Source organism: Hemicordylus capensis, chromosome 12 (assembly GCF_027244095.1).
Source record: "Hemicordylus capensis ecotype Gifberg chromosome 12, rHemCap1.1.pri, whole genome shotgun sequence".
Lineage (NCBI taxonomy): Eukaryota > Metazoa > Chordata > Lepidosauria > Squamata > Cordylidae > Hemicordylus > Hemicordylus capensis.
Window position 1 is genome coordinate 24088217 of NC_069668.1, and position 22650 is coordinate 24110866.

General features: G+C 46.7%; 1 protein-coding gene across 5 annotated transcripts; it reads right to left on the reverse strand.

The window, feature by feature from the left end:
* Window positions 1-69: 69 nt before the first annotated feature.
* Window positions 70-22650, reverse strand: LOC128335970 (nuclear speckle splicing regulatory protein 1-like). 5 transcript variants are annotated; one of them, XM_053274968.1, is made up of 8 exons: window positions 22577-22607; window positions 20728-20776; window positions 20380-20461; window positions 10460-10516; window positions 6232-6363; window positions 5005-5212; window positions 4379-4487; window positions 70-1477 (listed from the first exon to the last, which is right to left on the reverse strand). In XM_053274968.1, the coding sequence occupies exons 2-8, from the start codon at window positions 20739-20741 to the stop codon at window positions 598-600; spliced, it is 1482 nt and encodes a 493-aa protein (XP_053130943.1). In that variant the 5' UTR covers window positions 20742-20776; window positions 22577-22607; the 3' UTR covers window positions 70-597. The 5 variants fall into 5 exon arrangements, with proteins under 5 accessions (XP_053130943.1, XP_053130942.1, XP_053130946.1 ...); XM_053274967.1 differs by lacking the exon at window positions 20728-20776 and having other exon boundaries at window positions 22577-22650; XM_053274971.1 differs by lacking the exons at window positions 20728-20776; window positions 22577-22607 and adding an exon at window positions 22280-22447.

The following is a 22650-nucleotide window of genomic DNA, read 5'->3' on the forward strand; positions in this document are numbered from 1 at the left end:
TTCACACACACGTTGATGGGCAGAAATAGACCAACTGAGCTAAGACACAAGAGAGAGCCCAGTGGGACCTAAGACGCAACCCTTTCATTTTATTTCCAAGTTTTCATACAGCAGAAATAATAAGGCTCGGAACAAGAAGTCCCAGCAATTCAGTCCACTGCAGAACGAAACGGTGTTGTAAAGATCACAACATCGTGTGTATTGGTTTCTACTACTTGAGGCCAGATGGGTATTCTCCATCACGTACGAACTTCACCCTTGTCCTCCAACAGACACTCCACGGGGTTGCAGATCGAGAGGTAACTTCTGTGAAAGTGATGACATACAGGCGGGGGGCTCAAGGGGGCCCCACTGAATTCCAGCACCACAGAATGCAAACAGGGGTTGAGGTATGGAAGGGCAGGGCGGACAGACTCGGAACAACCCCATGTGTAGAGACTGGACATCTTGAGCCCCTTCTGCACAGAAAGGCATTCCCTTGGCAAGCTCCAGAGCTCCACAGAGGCAAGGAACGACTTTAGCGCGCCATTGCCTCTTGCCTTCATATCCCCAGCAGGGAGTGCCTCCTCTCCGGAGACTTTCCCCCTGCAACGCAAGCTAGTCCTCCTCTTTTTCGATGTAAGGTTTTGTGCTCACGCGGGCCAGCTGCCGAGCCAAGTAGCGGTCCCTCGCTGACGTGACCATCTCCTGGTTGCTGCGCTTGGCAAATTTGCTCCGGCTCTCCAGAGGCGCCCCTGGCTGCTCCGTTTCACCCCCGGCAGCCTTGCGCTTCAGCTCGGACGGCTGCTCGGAGTGAGACAGGCTGGCTTCCGAATCCCCTCTCTCACCTTCCTGGGCCTTGGCTTGCCTCGCCCCTTTCTCCTTGTCTCCACGATCCCGATCTCTGTATCGGTCGTGGCTGTTTCTTGGCCTTTCCTTCCCTGACTGCTCCCTCTCAGGGGACTTCTCTCTCTCTCTCTCCCTTCTCAGGTCCCTGTCGTGGTCATCTCTCGCCTTCCTGTCTTTCCTCCTCTGTTTGCTATCATGCTCTTCTCGCCTCTTAGGATGATCCTCGGATCTAGCACACTCCTCCCTTTCAAGGTCCGTGTGTCTCCTCTCACGGTCCCTTTCCTTTCGCTGCCCACTTCTTTCCTTTTTGCCTCCTCCATCCTCCTCTCTCCCCGGATGACCCGCAGGCACCTTGGAGTGGCAACTTCTCTCCTCGCTGGATGACCTCGAGTCCCTTTGGCTCTTGCCAGGCCTGGAACCCTCCCCACTGCTGTCCACGGTGCCTTGCCTCGTCTCCTTTTTATCGCCAGCTCTTCTCTCCATGTGCCCTCTGGCACTGCTATCATTGCTGCTATCCACTTCCAAGTCACTGTCTGCATCTGGGTTATCTTCTCCCTTTACGGGGACATGGGGTCTTGCTCTCTCCTCTGGGCTTTGGCTGGTCTGCCTGGATTCCTGGGAATCCCCACTGGGTTTTTCTTCCTTTATCCTAGTTTTTATTTTTTAAAGGGGGAAAACAGACACAAAATAAAATTCACCTCCTGAAGTCCTGGATATCCTGAACCACGTACCAATGTACATAATCTTTTAATATTAGCTAGGAAGTTAAATACTAGGCTTGCAGTATTTATTCCACACTTCTGATTTTGCTAACCAGGAGAGCTGAAGGGAACCCACAATTTCAACATCTCTCTTTGAATACTAGTGCTGAGGGCCACAACAGGTGTGGGTATCCCTGCCTGGGAGCTTTCAGAAGCATCTGGCTGGTTGCTGTTGGAAATGTAATCCTGGACTAGATGGACCTTAGGCTTAACCCAGCAGGATTCTTCTTATGAGGCTCTTCTGCAGTTGCTACAACCATGAAGTTAGACTGGTCTCTCCTGGTAAATGACCCTTTTGGGCGATGGTCCCACAACTGTGGAATTTCCTTCTGTCAGTAGTGATGCATCAGATGGGGCTGAATGTACACTGCCATAGAAGCCTCAAGGACATAAATGCATGCAAGCTAGAAACGTCATGCTATTATGTTAGTCCTTTAGCAGTCATATGTTCGTGCTTTGTGGTGTAGCCACATGTAGTCTAGAGCCTTTAGTCTATGTAGTTGTCTAGAGCCTTTAGTCTATATAGTTGTCTAGAGCCTTTAGTCTATATAGTTGTCTAGAGCCTTTAGTCTACATGCTGTAGGATTACCCAGAAGTGGGAAGGGGGGTTTCCTCTTTCTCAGCTGATCCAGAGTAAGCAGCTCTGCCCTTTATTCTTAGTTCAGATTCCTGGAGAACGCTATAAAGCACACTGTTGCTTTTTACTGAAGAATTACATTGCAGTATTTCCTCCCTCACGATTCTTCCCAAAAGCCCAAATCAGCTTGCAAACTAAGATTTGGCTTTAGCTAGGAATAAACAGAGTGAGCCTGACATATGAAAGCTAGCATCACTGCCATTTCCCTGGTTTACCTAGCCATCCGTTTTTTACTTCAATAATACATTACTTCTGTGAATGAGCACACCCATCTTTGCTGGGAGAGACACTGTGCTATGTCATGCCAGATTGTAAAGCTAGCTTTCCTCTCGGTGAAGTTTGAACACATTTATTCATTTTAAAAGTGTATTCATTGTTTTTCTAACCAAAAGGAACCCAAGGTGACAGACGGATTAAAAAACAAACCTTCAAAGCCAGCTAAAACAAAGAAAACACCAAAAGAACAGGAAAAATAGATACACACAGCGGCAGCAGGGCAGCAGCAGATTTAACATTGTCTGAGAAAACATAAAGGAGATGGCCTGCTAGGCCTCTGGTAAAAGTCCCAGTCTGCAGTGCCACCACAGAGAAAGATATGCTATTGTAGGCCCCTTTATAGTCTCACTGCGGAGGATTTTGCAAGACAGAGGAGCTTGGGGTTGATGGCCAGCCGCCACTCCAAATGGCTCCCGAGTAAACATGCCGGTGCCTTCTAGAAGTGTTTTTAAAAAACAATTACACACACATCTTTTTAAAGAGGCTTTTAAATGGTTCATCGGCTGCTTATATCTGGTAGGTTCTTTAGTCTTTATATTTCTTAGCTTTTAGTTTTTTATTAATAACTTTTAATTTGAAACTTTTCTTTAAAGTGTAACTTTCAATGTGGTGTTAGCCTGATCTTTGAACTTGTTTGACTTTATTAGTCTTTTATTTTACATGGTATCGGTTTCATTAATGTTGTGAACTACCCCGAGCAGTCGTGTACTAGAGGGGCAGGGTATAAATATTTTGAAGGGAGGGAGAAAAGGAAGGGAGAAAGGGAAGAGGGAAGGGAAGAGAAGGGAAGAAAGGAAGGGAGGCAGGCAGGCACTCAGTACAGGGCACAGTATTCCGGATGGGATATAACTAGTGTTGAATCAAGAGGAACAATGACTTCTAGTGACTTGGAAATGGTGGTTCTGCCAATGCAGCTACAATCGTATAAGCCTTTCTTGCAGCTGCATCACGGAGTTGGCTGATGTTTTAACTTGTGACCAACTGAAATCCTGAGATCCTTTTCACACTTACTACTGCCAACCATCAACAGCCAACTGCAACTGCAGTTGATAACTGTGATTATTATTCCACTTTAATCATTGTTGCGACCTCAGTTTGATATATTTGCTCCATGTTGCGGTTTTAAAACAAAGACAGACCCGGCTTATGTGGCTTACTCGATAAAGTTTAGTCGGCTGAAAATCCTAGCTGATTTTCTTGATCCTTTAAGAAATATGGATTGATTTCCCCAATCTTTAAAAAGAATGCAGAAAGCTCTGATTCATACAGGAAATCCCCCAGGTCCCATACATTATTCAGTCATCTCCGCCACTGGAAAGAGGAAGTTGTGAGCAAGGCATGAATTTGTCAGAGATCTGATGTTTAGTAAATCTTGTCTCCCAACAGATATCAGGGCAGTTGACATCCGCCATCTTCTATAGAATTAATTCCTGCAGAGGGGATGCGTGGGGAATGTGGCAAGCTCCACCCCCAGTGCAGCCACAACCAATGGCAGGCCCAGAGGGGGCGACACGTGCAAGGGCGGGAGGGAGGAGCGCGCGCCAGGAGGCGGTTGGGACAGCGGGCAAGAGGACGACGGGTGGCAGGAGGACGGGCGGCGGGTAAAGCCCCGCCGCTCTGAGGAGGACGGCGAGGTGGTGGTGGGATGGCCTGGCCCTGGCCCCCCAGGGTGAAACGGCAGCAGTGGCATGGGGGAGGGGGCGGCTGGGCCCAACTACAGGCGCCCGGGCCCACTAGTTACTACTAATTCTTGCTTCAATTAAACACCTGTAACTTGTCGTCATTTAGCTAACCTGGGCTATATTTTGGCACTATCGGCTCCACTGAGATCCAGACCTTGCTGGAATGATGGGACAAGGGAAGGAGCTTGTCTTACCTAGCCTCCCGAAGGCTGCATTTAGGCACTTCCTCTTCCCCCACAGCCTGGTTTAGCAGATGCCGGTAGAAACCACTGAGATCCTTCTGCTTGGTGACATCCAGGCACGCTGAATGAACAAAAAGAAAACTTTGGAGATGGAGGATCTAGGTGGAGGTGGCCAAGTGGGAGCCTTCCCCGCACCACCCCCGAAGGAACCAATTCCCACTGAATTACATGGGCATACTTCCAGATAAGTGGGTATAGGATTGTTGCCTTTGCCCTCCGCACCACCCAAAAAAGACCTAAGGGATGCCCACGTCTGGGTACAAATCCCTAAGGGTTGCCTCAAGCGAATTACCCTCCCCGCCTCTCCCAGAGGCGTTTCAAACAAGCTGCAAATGCATGGCAACTTCTCTTGAGCCCCTGGAACATGGCAGTAAGCAAATGGGGGCCAATGGGTCACATCTCGCCATCCCTTTGTATCAAAGGAGGAGACACGGCACAAAGGACTGCAGCCACTTTCACCAGAGTCTGCCTCCGAATCATACCTCATCATTTCTGCCTCCGAATCATTTCTCATCATTTCTCCGAATCATGCCTCATCATGCAAGTCCGCAGCCCCCACAAGAGCAAACTTTGCTCACCCTCGAGCACGGCCTCCTGCCGCTCCCTCTCTTCCTCCTCGGCCAGTTCCTGCAGCTTCTTTTTGTAGGCAGATGTCACAAAGGCTTCTTTGTCGTCAAACACGCACCCTTCCATCTCGCGCTCCTTCTGTATCTTCTTCTCCATTCTCTTCTCCTGCTCCTTCTTTCTTAGCTCGGCTGCCTTGAGGATATGTTGGATGTATTTGGGCTGCAATAAAGGGAAGTGAAGGGAATCAAGACGGCTGGCGACCTCCATTTCTCTTCTGGATTGGTCTGTGTGACAAAACGGGGGCTACTCCATGCTTTTCTGGGACCTGCCCTCAGTAGAGAGATTGCTCTGATCTCAAATCTAGGAGCGTCATAGCCAGTGGTCCCTCTAATTTTTTTCATCTCTGTGCAGAATGAATTTTGTTCTGGGCGGTAGTATCAAGGCAGTGTGTGTGCAGAATGGGGCCTTCCTGATTCAACCAGAACAGGATCTAAAATGAACTGAGTGGACATCCAAAAACTTCTGAGCGTGCACACGCCTTAGAGGGAACAGTGGTCACAGCCTGGTTCACACAAGCTAGGTTGAGTGTAGGTTACCAACATCAGCGCGATGGTGTGAACCCAAGCCCTGGTGGTTGATGGCCTGAGATGAATCTGAGATTCCTGCCTTGGGGTGAGGCCACACCATCATGTGGATGTCGGTAACCTTAGATTCGAAAAAATTGTGTGAACCAGGCTATTTACTCTAGTACCGTGGGACAAACTTCGTAGTCGGCTGTGGCCATTTTTGAGCATTGTGTCCTATGTCTTTATGATGTTTTTAACGGCTGTGAGCTGCTTTGTGTGTGCAAGGTGGCATGTGCACACAGACGCACAAAATAACTTTCTTCCAGTGGGGAGAACCAGTGTGATTTAGAGTTGGGCTTGGATCCAAGAGACCTGAGCTCAGGTTCCTGCCACGTGGGCTCGCTCTCTATGGTCTCTCGTTAGCTCCCTGTCTGTGAGACGGGAAGAGGAACCCACCCCACGGGTTGTTATGTAGTGAAGGCCATGTAACTTGTAAAAGCAAAAGTATAGTGCGATGATGATTAATAGTAACAGTTCCCCCCTAATTTTCCATCACAGGCTGACCTGAGATTCACACTGGATAAGGCCTCTCTCCCTGCTCCACCCCCAGCTCTAGGACTTCACAGCTCTGTCAGCCCTAGGCAGACATCAAACTCATGGCCAGGTACGGACCTTTTTCTCTCCTTTCTCCATCAGAGCGCTGGCCTGGCTTTCGGCTTTCTTCTGCTGTATGTCATCATAAATATTATCGTATTCATACACGGTAGAATCTTCCGCCAGAGCCCTCTGGATCTCCAGCTTGGTCTTTAAAAAGAGAGTGCGAGAGGAGGAAAGAAAGGTTGCAGCAGTTTCATTAGTCTCTAGTTTCATTAGTCTCTTCCAGGAAACTAGTTCAACTACGTGTTATCTATAACCATCTCAGTTGACAGAAGCTACAAACAAGAACGTTTTATGGAGGACATTTAGGGAGCTTGCAAGGCCTTTCAAGTCATTAAACAAGAGCTGACAGCCCACCGCCTGGTTCCAGGGACTTGAACTGCACCTCCACAGCACTACTGAGGAGACTTGCCCCAGCCCCTGGTGCTGTGCTGCTTTTCTCCAACTGGAAAGGCAGCATCTTAGCATGTTGGCTGCACTCAGAGTGCTCTCTTTCACTCCTGGCCAAGATGTGGAGGAACAGCGGGGACAGGAAGATGCCAGCCAGAGAGTTAACACTGTTCAGGAGCTGGTAGGACAGCTCTCCTTCCATCCGCCATTAGCAAAATGCTGGTCACAAGTGCTGAGAAGGACAGCACTGCCCTCCCCAGCTCCTGGCTCGCAAACTATCACTCTCCCCTCGCCAAGGTTTCTCCTCACACACCAATGGAAATGGGGAGCCCACTCAAGACACTCGCCAATTGCACTTTGACTCCATGGCCAAGGAAAACACGTGCCGCTTGGATCCCAAAGTGTGCCGCTTGGATCCCAAAGTGTCCGTTTCTTTCCATACACCCACTAGGTCTGCGGCATCCCCAGGATGATCTTATGACCCTGTCCTGAAGCTGTGCCTCAGTGGCCCAGGGTTTATTCCCCTGTCCATAGGAGACAATGGCATGTGCATGGTTACCTCTCTCATTCTTTTGTCATAATTGGCCAACCATTTCCTGCCTTTGTGACCCAACAGCCAATATTCATTTCAGTGCAGTTTTCCTTTATCTCACATCTATCTTCCTTCCATGTTGAGTCACCCATTATGGCACAAAGCTAAATAAAAGGGCTGTCCTCACAATCATTACAAGGGCAAGAGGCTTCAGGAGCAGCACAGGCTCCTGTTTTGTGGTTGTCTGTGAGTTTAAAACAAAGTCAGAGGCGGAGAGCTTGCTTGTGTGGTAAAGTCCAGCTGGGAAGGACAAGCATGTCTTGCCCAGATCCCATCCCCTGCTTCAGACCGAGGTGGGAAGAGAAGCCTTCCTACCCAGCTGAAAGCTTGTCTTGCTACCCAGACGAGCAAGCTCCCTGCCTCTGACCTTAGCTTTACCTACCACAAGAACAAACATCAGGAGGGCCGGAGAAGCCTCCCACCCTAATGATAATTGTGAGAACAGCCCTACTGAAGAGGTTTTTCCACTCTGACAAATGCTTATTTTCCTCTAGTGTTACCCTTCCATTCCAAAGCTCAAGTTGTGTAACCATGTTCATTCAGTAAGGGACTCCACATCACAGAAAGAATTTGCCTCTCCTGATGTTTTTTAGAGTGTGGATGCTAAATTAGCCTCCACGTTTTATGGCTTGTTGTAAACTATGAACAAATCTATGGCAACCTGCTATACAGATGGCAGCAGTTGTGTTTTTGGGTAACTCCTTGAATACAGCCAAAGGAAACTCAAGCAAAACAGACAAATCAAAGCAGGACCATGTATTACGTAAATAAAGTCATGGAAACAAACAACAAAAAACGGGCTTTGATATACGTTATGTCATTTTTACTAAGGGAAATGAGTGATTTCCAAGTCTAGAGCCAAGGAGACCCAACTGAGGTGTGAAATTATGAGTATGAATCATGTGAAATAATCCATTAGTTTATTTACTTAACAAGCCTGTCTAGTTACTCACCACCCTGATAGCCTATTAAAGGCTATAAAATGCCTCGATGGCTGCTATAAAACCCACCTCGTCCCTCCAAAAACTTTAACCCTTCGTGCAGGGCTGCACCACTCCGGCCCTGCTGCAGATGCCGAATTACAACTCCCATTACCCCGACTACTGGCTGCTGTGGCTGGGGATGCAATCTAGAAACAGCTGGAAAGCCCCAGCTGTGCAGCCTCACCTCAATGCTCCCAAAGACAAAGCCTAATAAATTGGCTGATGGCTCTTTTTGACAGAAATATGACTGCTTAGACTAGGGAGGGTTGCTGGGAAGGGCATCTTGGGTATCCTCACTCAGCCTCGTGCTTGTCCCATGCAGAAAGTGTGGCAGGGAGACTCTGAGAAAGGCACTGACCCCAACTCCTTTGCCGAAGATATACTCCATACATCATGAACATTTGCCTTAAGAAGATCCTAGCTTAATGCAGGTGGCCAGAGGGCACTCTCTCAATTCTTGGTAGTGCCCCATCGTAACTTGTACTGTAAGGTCCTTGGGGTGGGGGCTGTCTCTCTCCCCTCCTGCTCCCGCTTCTTCTTTCTGCTTATCATTTATTTATTTAAAATATTTCTATACCACCCAAAACTTGCATCTCTGGGCAGGTTACAATTAAAATCATTTAACACATCAAATCAATTAACAATTAAAATCATTTAAAACATTTAAAACCCAGTATTAATTTTTTTAAAACTATAAATCTAATTAAAAGCCTGGGTGAATAAATGTGTCTTTGGGGCCTTTTAAAAAGTTGCCAGAGATGGGGAGGCTCTGATTTCAACAGGGAGCGCATTCCAAAGTCCAGGGGTAGCAACGGAGAAGGCCCGTCCCCAAGTAGCCATCAAATGAGTTGGCGGCAACCACAGACAAACCTCTCCAACTTATCTTAACAGGCTGTGGGGCTCACGGCATTTATTACAATGTACGACTGTCATATACCTGGGCTACTTAACTTTAGCCCTCCTGCAGATGCTGGCCTACAACTCCCATAATCCCTGTCTATTTACCACTGTGGCTGGGGATTATGGGAGTTGTAGTCCCCCTTTTGTAGTCCCCCCTTTGCTGGGGGGCCCAAAGTCGAGCATGCCTGTCATATACAGAGATGGCACCTGAAAGAGATTATGATACAGAATACATCAAGCATAGGTTTCTAGCAACATGGGCTACAAGAAATATGCCTAGTGTAAGCTTTATACAACATGGATTACAGGAAAGGGGTACAGAATGCAGGGGAATAGAATGGAAAAGGTACTAGGACAGATTAAAAGGCAAGGGAGGTGTGAGGGGATAACATAAGGGGCGTTAAGAACCTAGGTATAAGTTAACATGAGTAGAGCCATCTCGGCTGAAAAAGAAAAACACAGAGGCAGAAGGAAGCAAGAACAGAAGACAACAGCAACTGCCTGCTTACATGTAGAAGGTTCCAAGTTCCCTCCCTGGCAGCATCTCCAAGATCGGTCTGAGAGACACTCCTGCCTGCAACCCTGGAGAAGCCGCTGCCAGTCTGGGTAGACAATACTGAGCTACATGGTACATTACATGGCAGCTGCCTATGTAGAATGCACGTTTAGCCTATATGGGATGCTGCTGTGCTGGGTGGAAGAGAGTAACTGGAGTCAAGCATGACCAGAAGCAGGGAAACACCGAGGACTGTAGTTGACTGACGCTAGGCAGTGGCCACAAGGTACCGTCCAGAAGGAAGTACCCGTGCTGAAGAAACCACATGCCCTGAGGGAGGAGAGCAGGAAGACAAGTTGTGCCGCTGGACAAATCAGAAATTACGGGTAAGGGGCCTTGGGTACACTTGGGCTGTCACAAGTGGAGAAAAGGGTGAGAACCAGATGTGGAGCAGGGTCCCTGTGGCAAGAAAGGGAGTCAAGGGCCAGTTGGCAGCTACCTTCTGGCCCTAACTTTGGGTTGCGATTTCGGTCACCCACCAGGGTTCTAGGCTTGGTCAACCTAGTTGGCCATTGTGGTGAGCCCTTACTCTCTGGTCCCATTGTCCTTTGGGATTGGTGAGTTGCTAACAAAACTATGAACTTAAGGTATGTTTTATTCTCTGGGCAGTGGAACTCAAGTGGGGAAGGATCCAACCACAGGTCTGGCCAAGCTGAGCTGTAGGCCTGGTTATTATTTCAAAGTGGGCGTATTAAAAACTCCTACACACCACATCAGTAATAGCAGCTCAAATGAATATACTGATGGAGCAATTCCAAGGATGGGGCTGTGTGTGCCAATTTCAAAAACAGACACACATATATCGACAGCTCACTAATGTACCTGTTTCATCGCTTGCTTTTTCAGGGCTTCTCGTTGCAGGCTCTCACTCACAGAAGACTGTTAAAACATAATATTAACACACTTAAATTACATAGAAAAATAAATTTGCTTTTGTGTAGCCTGGACATGTCAAAATGAAACATGGATTCATTTTGAGAACACTTTCACCATGCAGTAATCAAGGAGTTGGACCATTTTTTTCAAATGAACTTGGAGAGGAGAGCTAAAATGGCCACGTGCCTTCGGCAGTTAAATCGGGTGGAAAAGCGGAAGGTTGCTGCGCGCGAACTGCCTTCAACTGCAGTCTATCGCTCAGTGGCGTGCTGCCAGGGGATCGTATATGCTTTTTCTTTTTGACAATGCCCTTTTCCTTTAGGTGTTTAGTTTTCTTTTTCGATTTCTTGGGCGGCGGGGCGGGCAGATTAGAAGCCTCCTGGCTCACAGTAGCCTCCTCTCCTTTACCAATGGCCATTAGGCCCAAGCTCGCTGTCCCTGCCACCAAGGGAACAATCGCGGCTTCTGTGAAGGGGCCCTCCGGAAGGGAACCCTTCAACATATCCCCCATATAATCAGGCTCCATATTGCGAATAAGAGAGACCTCAACAGAGGAAATCTCAAATTATTAAAATAAAAAAGGAGAAAGGCTGTGAAATTTTTCCTCACAGCAATACTCAAGCTCTGTCTGTGGAAAGAGACAGGACTGGAACTGGGGATGAGTGACAGCTGTCTGGATACATATGATCGACCTGAATTTTGATTGGTCCTGTCTCGGAGCATGCAGAGCTTGATAACCCGTCATGTTAAGATGCCCTCCCCATACCAAGGAAAAACAGGTTCATCTGAATTTTTTTAAACTCTCTGGTCAAACATGAACTGTTAAAAACTGGTTAGGTAACTGGTTTGGATACTTTAAACTGATCTGAATAAATTTCATGCAGAATAATATCAAGCAATCGCTTGCAACATATAAAATATCATCATATAAAGTAACTACTGAACATAAGAGAACCTTATCCTCTTTAAAACTATTTTGGAATTAAGGGTTTTGTTTGTTTGCTTTTACAAACAAATCAAAACACAACATGATTTTTACAACACCCAGGAAAATTAAACATTAATGCTAAAATGCCAAGTTGAGCCGATTACTGAACCATTTGCAACTACCTCTTTGTGTTCAGGTGTTTACTTCCAGCTCAGGATCAAGGCAACCAAGAGATTTTAGGTTCCCGTTAAGTTCAAGTTTCGGTTCAGATTCAGTTAACCCCTAATTGAGCAACGAGGCATCTTTTTAAAGTGGTGATCCTCTTTATTGAACAGGGGGAGAGCAACTGGCCCTATCCATCCCCAACACAGCATCCCTCCAGTGACTGTTGCCGGTGCCAACCTTATGTTTCTTTTTAGATTGTGAGCCATTTGGGTACAGGGGGCCATCTTATTTCTATGTAAACCGCTTAGAGAACTTTGGTTGAAGGGTGGTATATATCCACTGTCAGCAGTCGTAAGGAGACAAACAGGGTGCACTGAGATAAATCAGCAGCACGCCATGATACACACCATTAGCCCTATTCAGACATTAAGTTGTACAAGTGTACAGGTCTGTACACAGGTGCATGTGTTTTGTGTGAATGACTGTACCTGTGCTCATTTTAACTGTCAACCTGGATATGGGGGGGAGTGTACTTCTGTACCTGTGTTCAACATAATGTCTGAAGAGGGTTATTATGGACTGCGATGGAAGTAGCCCTGCTCACCAAGAAAAGATTCCTTATTTCCAGCAAAGGGAAATACAGCTCTCTCCCTCACGTTCTCACCCTTACCTATCTGTAGACGGTCAGCAAAACCCCTGTGCTGTTGAATAGAGGGAATTACAGAGAACATTGCTCAACATATTTATAGAGCATTAGCGATCAAATATTATCCTTCCCCCCACTACTACTTCTTCAAGTGACGGGGCAACATGAAAAATGTATTAAAAAAAAAAAAACATTTTGGCAGCTATCGTAATTTTCCAGCCCTGCTTCATGACTCATGCTGGACACTCCAGGCTTTCACAGGAGGGAGAGAGCCTGTGTCACTAGTACTTCATAATACTTTAAAATAAAATAAAAACCTAAATGGAAAGCCAGCAGTAGGTAGTATTTTGCACTGATGCCCAAACGAGCTGGAGAAAGCCGGCTCACCAGACCGCGGCTTCAAATGGGTTGCTGACAGATGGGCCTCTGGCTCTCGGTTTACACTTTCAAAAGACCAGCCACGTGCAGGTCGCCTTGCTGTTGCCATTGTAATAGCACAGAACGGTCAACAACCACCCGCCGAGTGCTGCTCCATAGGTTTGAATTGCACTTTGGCAGGTCGCCTTCCAGGCTCTTGAAGCTCCGAGCAAACATCTGAAGACCCAAACCAATTTGTGGTGGCGATGCATACAGGACTCTCTCACTTGAAGTTCTGCAGGGGGAGGCGGGAGAGAATCTGATGGGGGGGCAGCTTTTTAGTTTAGAAAGAAGGGCAGCTACAGGGAGACGGGGTAAGAGGTTTCGGACGTTATGCATGGTGTGGAGAGAGTGGAGTGAGAAGCTTTTCTCCCTCTCGCACAACACTAGAACTGGGGCATGAGACCGATGACCAGGAAATTAAGGGCCAGCAAAGAGAAGTCATTTTCCACAGTGCACAAAGCAGGGTTTCCCAACAGGGGGTACTTGGAGGGCTTCCAGGGGGTACTCAGAGCCCTCCTGCCTCCCCACGCTGCAGCCGTACTATTTGTGCCCCATATGCAGCTCCATCTCCGAAGGGGAAGATCTGACAGTGCTTACGTGTAGTCTCCCACTCAGATGCAAACCAGGGCAGACCCTGCTTGGTAAAGAGGACAATTTGTATTGCTGCCACATGACCAAGAAGAGAAAAGTGCTCTATCCTCTCCACCCCCATGCGTTTCCCCCAGACTCGCCTGTAAGCAGTTAGCGTGCTGTTGTCTGGAGATTATACAAACAATACAGGTCATATAGAGGCTTTAATTTTGGTACATACAGTTCTAAGAGGTCCACCTGCTGCTTGTTTGGCCAGGGTGCCAGGATGTTTAAGGAAAACAGCGCCAGCACAATCACCTCTTCCAGGGCTTTATGGGTAACAATTTCCTGTTGGGCTGTGGGGATTGATAGATGGGAACTTCCTGTTCTTTTGTATTATTGCTACTTATCAACAGGTCGTTTATTAAAGAACCGTACCAAGTCAGCAATCTGGCGCAGGATTTCTGTTTGCCCGCAACCGTGGTATTCTTTAGGGGCATCAAGCTTGCAGTTCTAATATTTTCTGGAAAGGAAAGCTCTCTTAACATGGCATTGAACTGCCAGGAAATTTGTTGGTCCCTGAAGGGAAAAGAATTGATACTTGACAAGAACAGAAGAGTCTGCTCTTCAGAATCCTACAAAATCTTTCCAAATGTCCCTTTATCCCTGCATTTTTATCTTCCGTCTTTGATTTCAAGCTCTCTTTCATGTCCCTGATGCACCCGGTACAGCTTTCTACTGGCCTGGCAAGCTTCTTTACTCTTCTTGATACAGAGTTATCTTTTTTTCTTCTCTTTCTTTTTTAAATGGCAACTGAGATGTGAAGAATAAAATTACTGACCAGCATGTATGGCACTCTCTGAACTTCTTTGCTAGAGACATCTAGTTCTAATATTTTGCATTTTGCAAAGATAGATAGATAGATAGATAGATAGATAGATAGATAGATGTACACACACACACACACACACACACACACACTTTAGTGAATTAACTTGGTCTAATGTTAATGTTAATGTCAATTCTTCAAGCTTTCAAGAACCACAAATTCTTCCTTCCTACAGAAAGAGTGTATGAGTCTCCTGTGAAACTCGAGAGTTTTCATTCTTGTCTATTCGTCTAAGTCCATCCAATAAAGCAGACTATTTTACTTCCTTTGGGATTAATACAGCAATTGCTGTCAATTCTTTTATAAATCTAACTAACAGACAGACAAGCAATCAATCATCTTTATTCGGTCCATTGACAAGCAAGGACAGACAAGCAAGCAAACAAACTCAACCTGCATTAACACTGAAACAGTCTATCTAGAGCAGTGATCCTCACTGTTTCTCAAGTGGAGGCCACCCTGGCAAAGAACCTTCCATGTGAGAGTCACCTGCTACTGTGCTGACATCCACACAGTACAGACATCCCCAGCCAACCACGAGGGTTCTGTTCCTGGAAACCCTTGCGGTTGGCCAATTTGCAGTAGACGAGCCATTGGTTTCAATGACAAATGGGGGGTTAGGGGAATCGCAGTTGCAAAGCAACCAAAACCAAGATTAAAATGTTAAAGAATTGCCCCATCCCCTGGAAATGACCCCCTGAAATGACCCTCCCGAGGCCGCAAAATCACCCCTGGATCCCGAAAAATCGCCCCTGGACCCTGAAAAACACCCCCTGACCCCCAGAAATCACCATCTGACCCCATAAATTACCCCCTGAAATTACGCCTCCAAAACCTCCTTTTAAAAATTGCCAAACCGTGGATACTCAGGTCACAGGTGGCGAGGGCGGTCACAATTTCCCAGTGGCAGATACTCAAATCCGCGATTGGGAAAACCATGATAGGCGAGGGACTGTATTGCTCTTTTCCCAGTGCTGGGGGGATCCTTTGATGGAGACAGAGTCCTCGAGTGGGGGTGGGGAGTGCTGAGAAGGACTACAATCCCCAGCCCTTGGTGCACGCCTTCCACAATGGCGCAGGGCTCAAGAAGACTCCGTTGCCCTTCAACAAGCCCGACCGGTACTGCCCAATGGGAATGGTCAATTCCACATGGTGCCAGGGTATTCAGCTTTGGTCCAAGCTGCACACAGGCCCAAGGAACGATTAGTCACAGAGCTGGACTTAAGGTGGATGGGTGAACACCATTGGTCTCAGGCTTTACAATGAAGAGCACTGATCTAGAGAGAGAAAAGGCGACTTTCTCCAGGCATTCGTACCCCTCTACTAGCTTCACTGCAGAATGCAAGCTTTATAAGAGAACGACCACTTCTCAGTCCAACCAGACTGCAAGGGAAATCTTAATGAAATATGCAGAGTGACCCTTTTTTTTTTTTTTAAGGAACAAAAGTTTTCTATCGAATGTAAGATCACCACGGCCAAGTCAGGTGTGCACGTTCGCCAACACGGACTTTATTAGAGTTCAGTTATAAATACACCACCTTCAGACATGCAAGACATAGTTGGTGCTGATAAGGGAGCAGCCAGGAAATGAAACCCCTCCCAAACGTAGCTCCTTATCTTGAATGGGCCTAAAATTATTACTAAACTAATAAAGTAATTTTGTTTTTTAAAAATGATCTTTTTTTTTTAGGGCGATAAAAGCAGTTGTGAGTGTTATTACTAGTTTGTGAGCTATGAAACCTGGGAAGTTCTGTTACATCCCCCTATGCTATGTTGGCTTTCTCCTTATGTTTCATTTTAGAACAGAAACCCTTCGGCGCAGGGAACCATCTTCTCTTTCGTTCTGCTATATAAACGGGATAATTTTTTTTTTTTGCTGACAAGCAGCACTGTCTATAAATATATGTAATATATAAATAAAAAGCAGTTTAAAAAGCAGCAGCAGCAGCGCAGCAGGAAGTGTATTTTTTCCTTTAAAAAAAATTAGTATATTTAGACTACGTAAATTCCCAATCATTGCTGAATCATAAGAACAGCCCTGCTGGACCAGGCCCAAGGCCTATCTAGTCCAGCATCCTGTTTCACACCAGATGCTTTGGGAAGCCCCACATCCAGGAGATGAGGGCATGCCCCCTCTCTTGCTGTTGCTCCCCTGCAACTGGTATTCAGAGGCTTCTTGCCTCTGGGGCTGGAGGTGGCCTATAGCCATGGATTTGTCCAAGCCCCTTTTAAAGCCATCCAAGCTAGTGGCCATCACCACATCCCTTGGCACAGAATTCTATAGATGAATTATGCGCGGTGTGAAAAAGGACTTCCTTTAGCTGGTCCTGAATTTCCTGGCCTTTAGTTTCATGGGATGGCCCCTGGTTCTAGTGTGGTGAGAGAGGGAGAAAAATGTCTCTCTGTCCACTCTCTCTACTCCATGCATAATTTTATACACCTCTATCATGTCTGCCCTTCGTCGCCTCTTTACCAAACTAAAAATCATGAAATGATCAGGCCAGAATAATAGAAATTTGGGGGTGGGGGCACCAAAGGACACACTGCGGTACTTATGTATTCTTCTTTTTATCTTCACACATTAAAGGGCTAGAAATTATTGTAAAAAGAAACCTGAAAGCCAAGCAAGATGACCTGGGCTATTCTGTCCTATGGAGCTCAATAGAAGCTGCTGAAAAGCAAATCCACCCCTTATGTCTAAGTCTTGCCCTGGGTGAACTGAACCCAGGAATTGGCTTTTTACCTATGATGCATTAGTCATCAACTAAAAGTTTCCATTATATTTTACTCAGATCAATAATATATCTGATGATTACCAACAATACTGAAAGCAACTATACTGCAACTTCATTTATGACAAAATCAAGCCAATCTATAATGTGTGATTTTCCCCAACAACTGGCACTCTGTAGGTTTTAAGAATAATAGGTCCTAAAATAAAGGATCAACAGCATGCAGCACCCTCTACTGGTACAGCACGTGTTATTCTACAAATGACTGGCAGCGGCGGGGGGGGGGGGCAAACGGGGGACGCGCAGAGTATAAAGTAAGCCAGGCAAATTCTTAGCCATCATCCCAGGAGGTACTAGGACAGACTCCATTGCACAATTTATGAGTTTTCGTCACGTCACCCAGCTGCAATATTTCACTGGGAAAAGGTTTACTCTGGCAAGCTAGCTCTATAATCTGACTTGTCCAACCCACTGGAGAGCCTTCACCTTAGCTTGTTATAATGTATTTCCATCAGCTTGGTTGGAGGGGAGATATAAAAAGACACCCAAGTGTTTCTGTGGATCAGACAAAGTTGGAGGAGGAGGTCTGTCATCATGGAGGATGACAGCTACTAGTTGGAGGGCTAAAGGCCACCTCCAGCCTCAAAGGCAGGATGCCTCTGAGTACCAGTTGCAGGGGAGTAATGGCAAGAAAGAGGGCACGCCCTCAACTCCTGCCTGTGGCTTCCAGCGGCATCTGGTGGGCCACTGTGTGAAACAGGATGCTGGACTAGATGGGCTTCCTTGGGCCTGATCCAGCAGGGCTGTTCTTATTGACCATAGTTCAGGCAGCACCTGCTTTGCAGGCAGAAGGTCTCAGTTTCAATCCCTGGAAGCATCTCCAGGCAGGGCCAGGAAAGATTCCTGCCTGAAACCTTGGAGGGTCACTGCCAATCCAATAGACAATATTGAGCTAGATGAACCAAGCGGCTGACTCAGTATAAGGCAGCTTCCTATGTTGCTAGTGATTTAGAATTATTCTAACTGTAGCCTACACAAGCTTCTGCTATAATAAATGTGCTAGTCTTTAAGGTGCCACAAGACTCCTTTTTCGTTTTTTTAAGCATTTAAATGGGACTATTGACCTTTATGTACTGGAGTTTGACATGCTTCTGGATGAAAGATAATGTTCTCCATTTCTGTGCAATATTGTATATATTCAGCAATAATATCAAGACTGAAAACAAACTGGAAAATGAAAAACATTTTGTGTATATTTATTGTTAATATCAGATACTTGTATAATTATTTATAACCTCATATAACCATTGTTACTGTTTCCCATCCAGCTTCAGGCTCCAAACCTAAACATCCCAAACTCAGGAGGAATTACTTCTGCATAAACACACTCAGGATTCTGGTGTTAGCAGTGCACAGTAAGTGAGCCTAGGATGGTAGCCTATGCATGTTTACTCAGAAGTGAGTTCCACTGAGTTTAATGAGGCTTACTGAGTTTAATGAGGCTTACTAATGAGGCTTACTAAGTGTGCATAGCCTGACTTGATAGTTTGGTGGAATTGGGCTGTTACATGTGAGGTTCTACCCTTGCTTTATAAGTTACAAGAAGCAGAACGTACCAGAATTAGTGTGTGTTGATTATTCAGTAGATCTGTCAAAATGGGAGTGTTTCAAAGACCACTAAAGAGCTTGAGTATCCACAGGAAACAAGCTTTTTAAAAGGGAAGGTTGACAGCAGACTTACCCTGGAAGCACTACAGTATAAGATTCAGGAAGGTCTATCAATGGCTACTCAGTCTATCAAAGCCAACTAGTCTAGGTGGCTATAGGCCACCTCCAGGCCCAAGGGCAAGATGCCTCTCAATACTAGTTGCAGGGGAGCAATAGCACAAGAGAGGGCAAGCTCTTACCTCTTGCCTGTGGGCTCCCCAGAGGCATCTGGTGGGCCACTGTGTGAAACAGGATGTTGGACTAGATAGGCCTTGGGCCTGATCCAGCAGGGCTGTTATTATGTTCTTAAGGTAATGTAATGCCAGCTAGGGATGTGCATGAATGGCTTAGGCACAGTGTTCCCTCTCACAGGGATTCCCAGATGTGGTTAACTACAACTCCCATAATGCCCAGCCACAATGGCTTTTGCTTGGGGATTGTGGGAGTTGTAGTCCACAACGTCTGGAAATCTCTATTAGAGGGAACACTGCTTGGACAGCCACCGACCTGGCGGGGAGTGGCTGTGCACAGCTGTGGTGCTGTTCCCTATAGCCTCCACATAGCATCAGCCGGCGCTGTGGGGAACAGCTCCACAGCTGCATGTGGCCTTTTGGAGAATGGGCAGCACTGCCAGAAAAGCAGCAGATAATTTATTTTATTTTATTTATTTGATTTCTATACCACCCTTCCAAAAATGGCTCAGGGCAGTTTACATTGATGCAAAACTAAAATCAATCAACTATTAAAATAAAAAAATGTAAAAACAATATAAAACCACTATTAAAACAATTAAAACGGTTTTTAAAACCCTGGAAGGCCAAGCCAAACAGATAGGTTTTAGGGGCTCTCCTGAAGGCCAATAATGAATTCAGATTACGGATTTCTGCCGGGAGCGCATTCCACAGCCCAAGAGCAGCTAGAGAAGGCCTGCCTCTGAGTCGCCACCAGACACACTAGTGATAGCTGGAGATGGACCTCTCCAGATGACCTTAACGTGTGGTGGGGAAAGTGCAGAAGAAGGCACTCTCTAAGATAACTCAGACCTAAGCCGTGCAAGGCTTTAAAGGTAATAATCTTTTATTTTGTATTTTGCCTGGAAATGTATCAGCAGCCAATGCAACTGTTCCAAAACAGGCATAATATGGTCTCTTCAGGTTGCCCCAGAGACCAATCTGGCTGCCGTATTTTGAACTAACTGAAGTTTCCGAATTACGTACGTACTACATGCCCCACATAGAGTGCATTGCAGTAGTCAAGCCTGGAGGTTACCAGCTGATGCACCACTGTCTTGAGGTCGTCCTCTTCAAGGAATGGATGTAGCTGTCGAATCAGCTGAAGCTGATAGAAAGCACTCCTGGACATAGCCTCCACCTGAGATACCAGGGTGAGGACTGGGTCCAGGAGTACTCCCAAGCTGCATACCTGCTCCTTCTGAGGGAGTGCAACCACATCCAGCACAGGAAGGTCTAACTCATTTCTCAGATTCTGAGTCCCTACAGTGAGCACCTCCAACTTGCTTGGATTCAGTTTCAATTTGTTACCCCTCATCCAGCCCATTACTGCCTGTAGGCAGGGATTTAGGGAATGAATGTCATTTCCTGATGATGAAGATGTTAAGGAGCTGCTTACCTGCTTATTAAGGGAACCACTCTCTGCACTGCTGAACTGGTTTGAATGCCGGCACCCAAGCTGGTTCAGTGCTTCCCAGAGGCACCACCAAACCGGCGGGTGCACATCCCTAATAGCAGCCCAGCCCAATACACAGAATCAAAAAGACATGTTATGAACAAAACCCACGAAGAAACTGACCTCTTCATCAGAGTCATCCATAAACACCGAATGCTTGACAAAGGTTTTTTGTTGTGCTTTCTTGGGAAATATAAGTCCATATCTGCAGAAAGAAAATGAAAATTGACTTTGTGTTCTAAAGACTTCGTAAAGGTCTTCCAACTTATTTAAACATGAAACGTGAGGAAGAATAAAAGAGAGCTTTGCCAACAGCTTTGGGAACAAGGGGACCTGGACGAGAGGCAGGAAATCAAAAGACATCGTACAGAACAAACTGCAGGATTGTCCAAAGAGTTGCTTAGTTATGTTTCAGAATATTTAACTATATACTATTTTCCAGCAATAAAGGTCATCACTTAAGTGGTTTACCTATGAAAAAACATGAAAAGGTGTCTCCTTGTCCCAAGGGCCTCACAGTCTGAAAAGAAACACAAGGAAACACAATAGAGCCAGTGTGGTGTAGTGGTTAGAGTGCTGGACTAGGACCGGGGAGACCCGAGTTCAAATCCCCATTCAGCCATAAAACTAGCTGGGTGACTCTGGGCCAGTCACTTCTCTCTCAGTCTAACCTACTTCAGAGGGTGGTTGTGAAAGAGAGACTCAAGTATGTAGTACACCGCTCTGGGCACCTTAGAGGAAGAGCGGGATATAAATGTAATAATAATAATAATAAAATAATAATAAGGAAGACATAGCAACAGCCGCTGGGAGAGATGCTCTGACGGACCGAATAAGGACCATTGCTCTCCCTGGTTAAATACAAAAGAACTGCTTCAAAGAGGTGCCTCTTTATCCATTTAGCAGAGGTTACAGCAAACAGATATGCTCAATCATGCCAGCAAGCTCATTTCGGTCTGGTCACTCTCCAACCAACCGGTACATTAACTCATGCTGCCATTCAATTAAGGACATCTTAGCCCACCACTTAGGAGACCTAGCTCATGCCCTCTTGTTTTTCTTAGAAGCCAGGTCAAAACATATGCTGTCCAGGCATTAGCCCCAAACTTCAGGTGACTCCTGAGTGCAAGCATGAAGTGGTTAAGGGCATGATACTGTGAATCTTTATTTTATATTGTGAATTTATCTATTTTATTAATGCTTTAAGCTGCCCTGTGCAGTAGTGCACTGGAAGGGTGTGGTATAAATATTTATTATTATTAAGAAGAAGAAAAAGAAGAAGAAGAAGGCAGAGAACCTTCCAGGGATAGCTTCAGATAGCTTACTTATGTTTTATTAATACTGTAAGCCACCCCAAGCGGTAGTGAACTGAAGGGGCGGAGTATAAACATTATTATCATTATTATTTTTTTATTATAGCTTGTGAGGCATCTGGGGACAGGGAGCCATCTTATTTATTTTTAGCTATGTAGACCGCTTTTGAAACTTTTGTGGGGCAAGTATATAAATATTTGTCATATTAATATTCTTAATAACAACAACAATTGGGGGAAACCCTCCAGGGATATCTTCTGCCAAAAGCCCTGTGCATTTATTTATTTACCTCCATCCTCTTCATATACCGCCTGACACACGCCCCTCTAGGCAACGCACCCACACAGTGTTCCCTCTCACAGGGTTTCCCAGCGGTTGCTGACTACAACTCCCAGAATCCCCAGCTGCAACGGCCACTGACTGGGGGATTCTGGGAGTCATAGTCCATAACTTCTGGGAATCCCTGTGAGGAGATATACTGGTTCAGACCTAGCTGTTCCAGGTGCTCTTCCACGGCCTACCCATACCCTGCATTTGAGAGGGATGGGCGGACTGGGCCCAGGCCCACTTGGGCAACAACAGACAGAGGCGCCCGTGCAGCGCTATTGCTGGGCGGGGGGCGCTGCCTAAGCAGGGACTTGGCTTCTGCCTGAGGCGCTGACAGGGAAGTAAGAAGCCTGCCTAGCGGCGGCGGCAGCAAACCCCTGACCTGGGTGCAGCACTGCGCACGCAGCTGCGCGTTACGTCTGAACAGGGCTTGGGCAACGCGGGGCTCGCCAGGAGCGGCTGGAGGAGACGGCAGAGGCTCTGCCTGCAAGCCCCGCTCCGCGTCCCCCGCCTTGGGGTCCGCAGCAACAGCAGCGACGCCACCCCTTCCCCAGCGGAAAGGCCTACGGCGGTGGCGGCAGCTGCTGCTTTGGCCTCAGCCCCCGACCCGTTACCCCGCCACGCCCCCTTCCCCCTCGGCCCCCCATGGAGGGCTGGCGGCTCCCCTCAGCGCACTCACTGCTTGCTCGGAGCCGCCATCTTCGTTGCGTGCATCGTGACGAAGAGGAGGGGCGGGGCGCGCTGCGTAGTCCT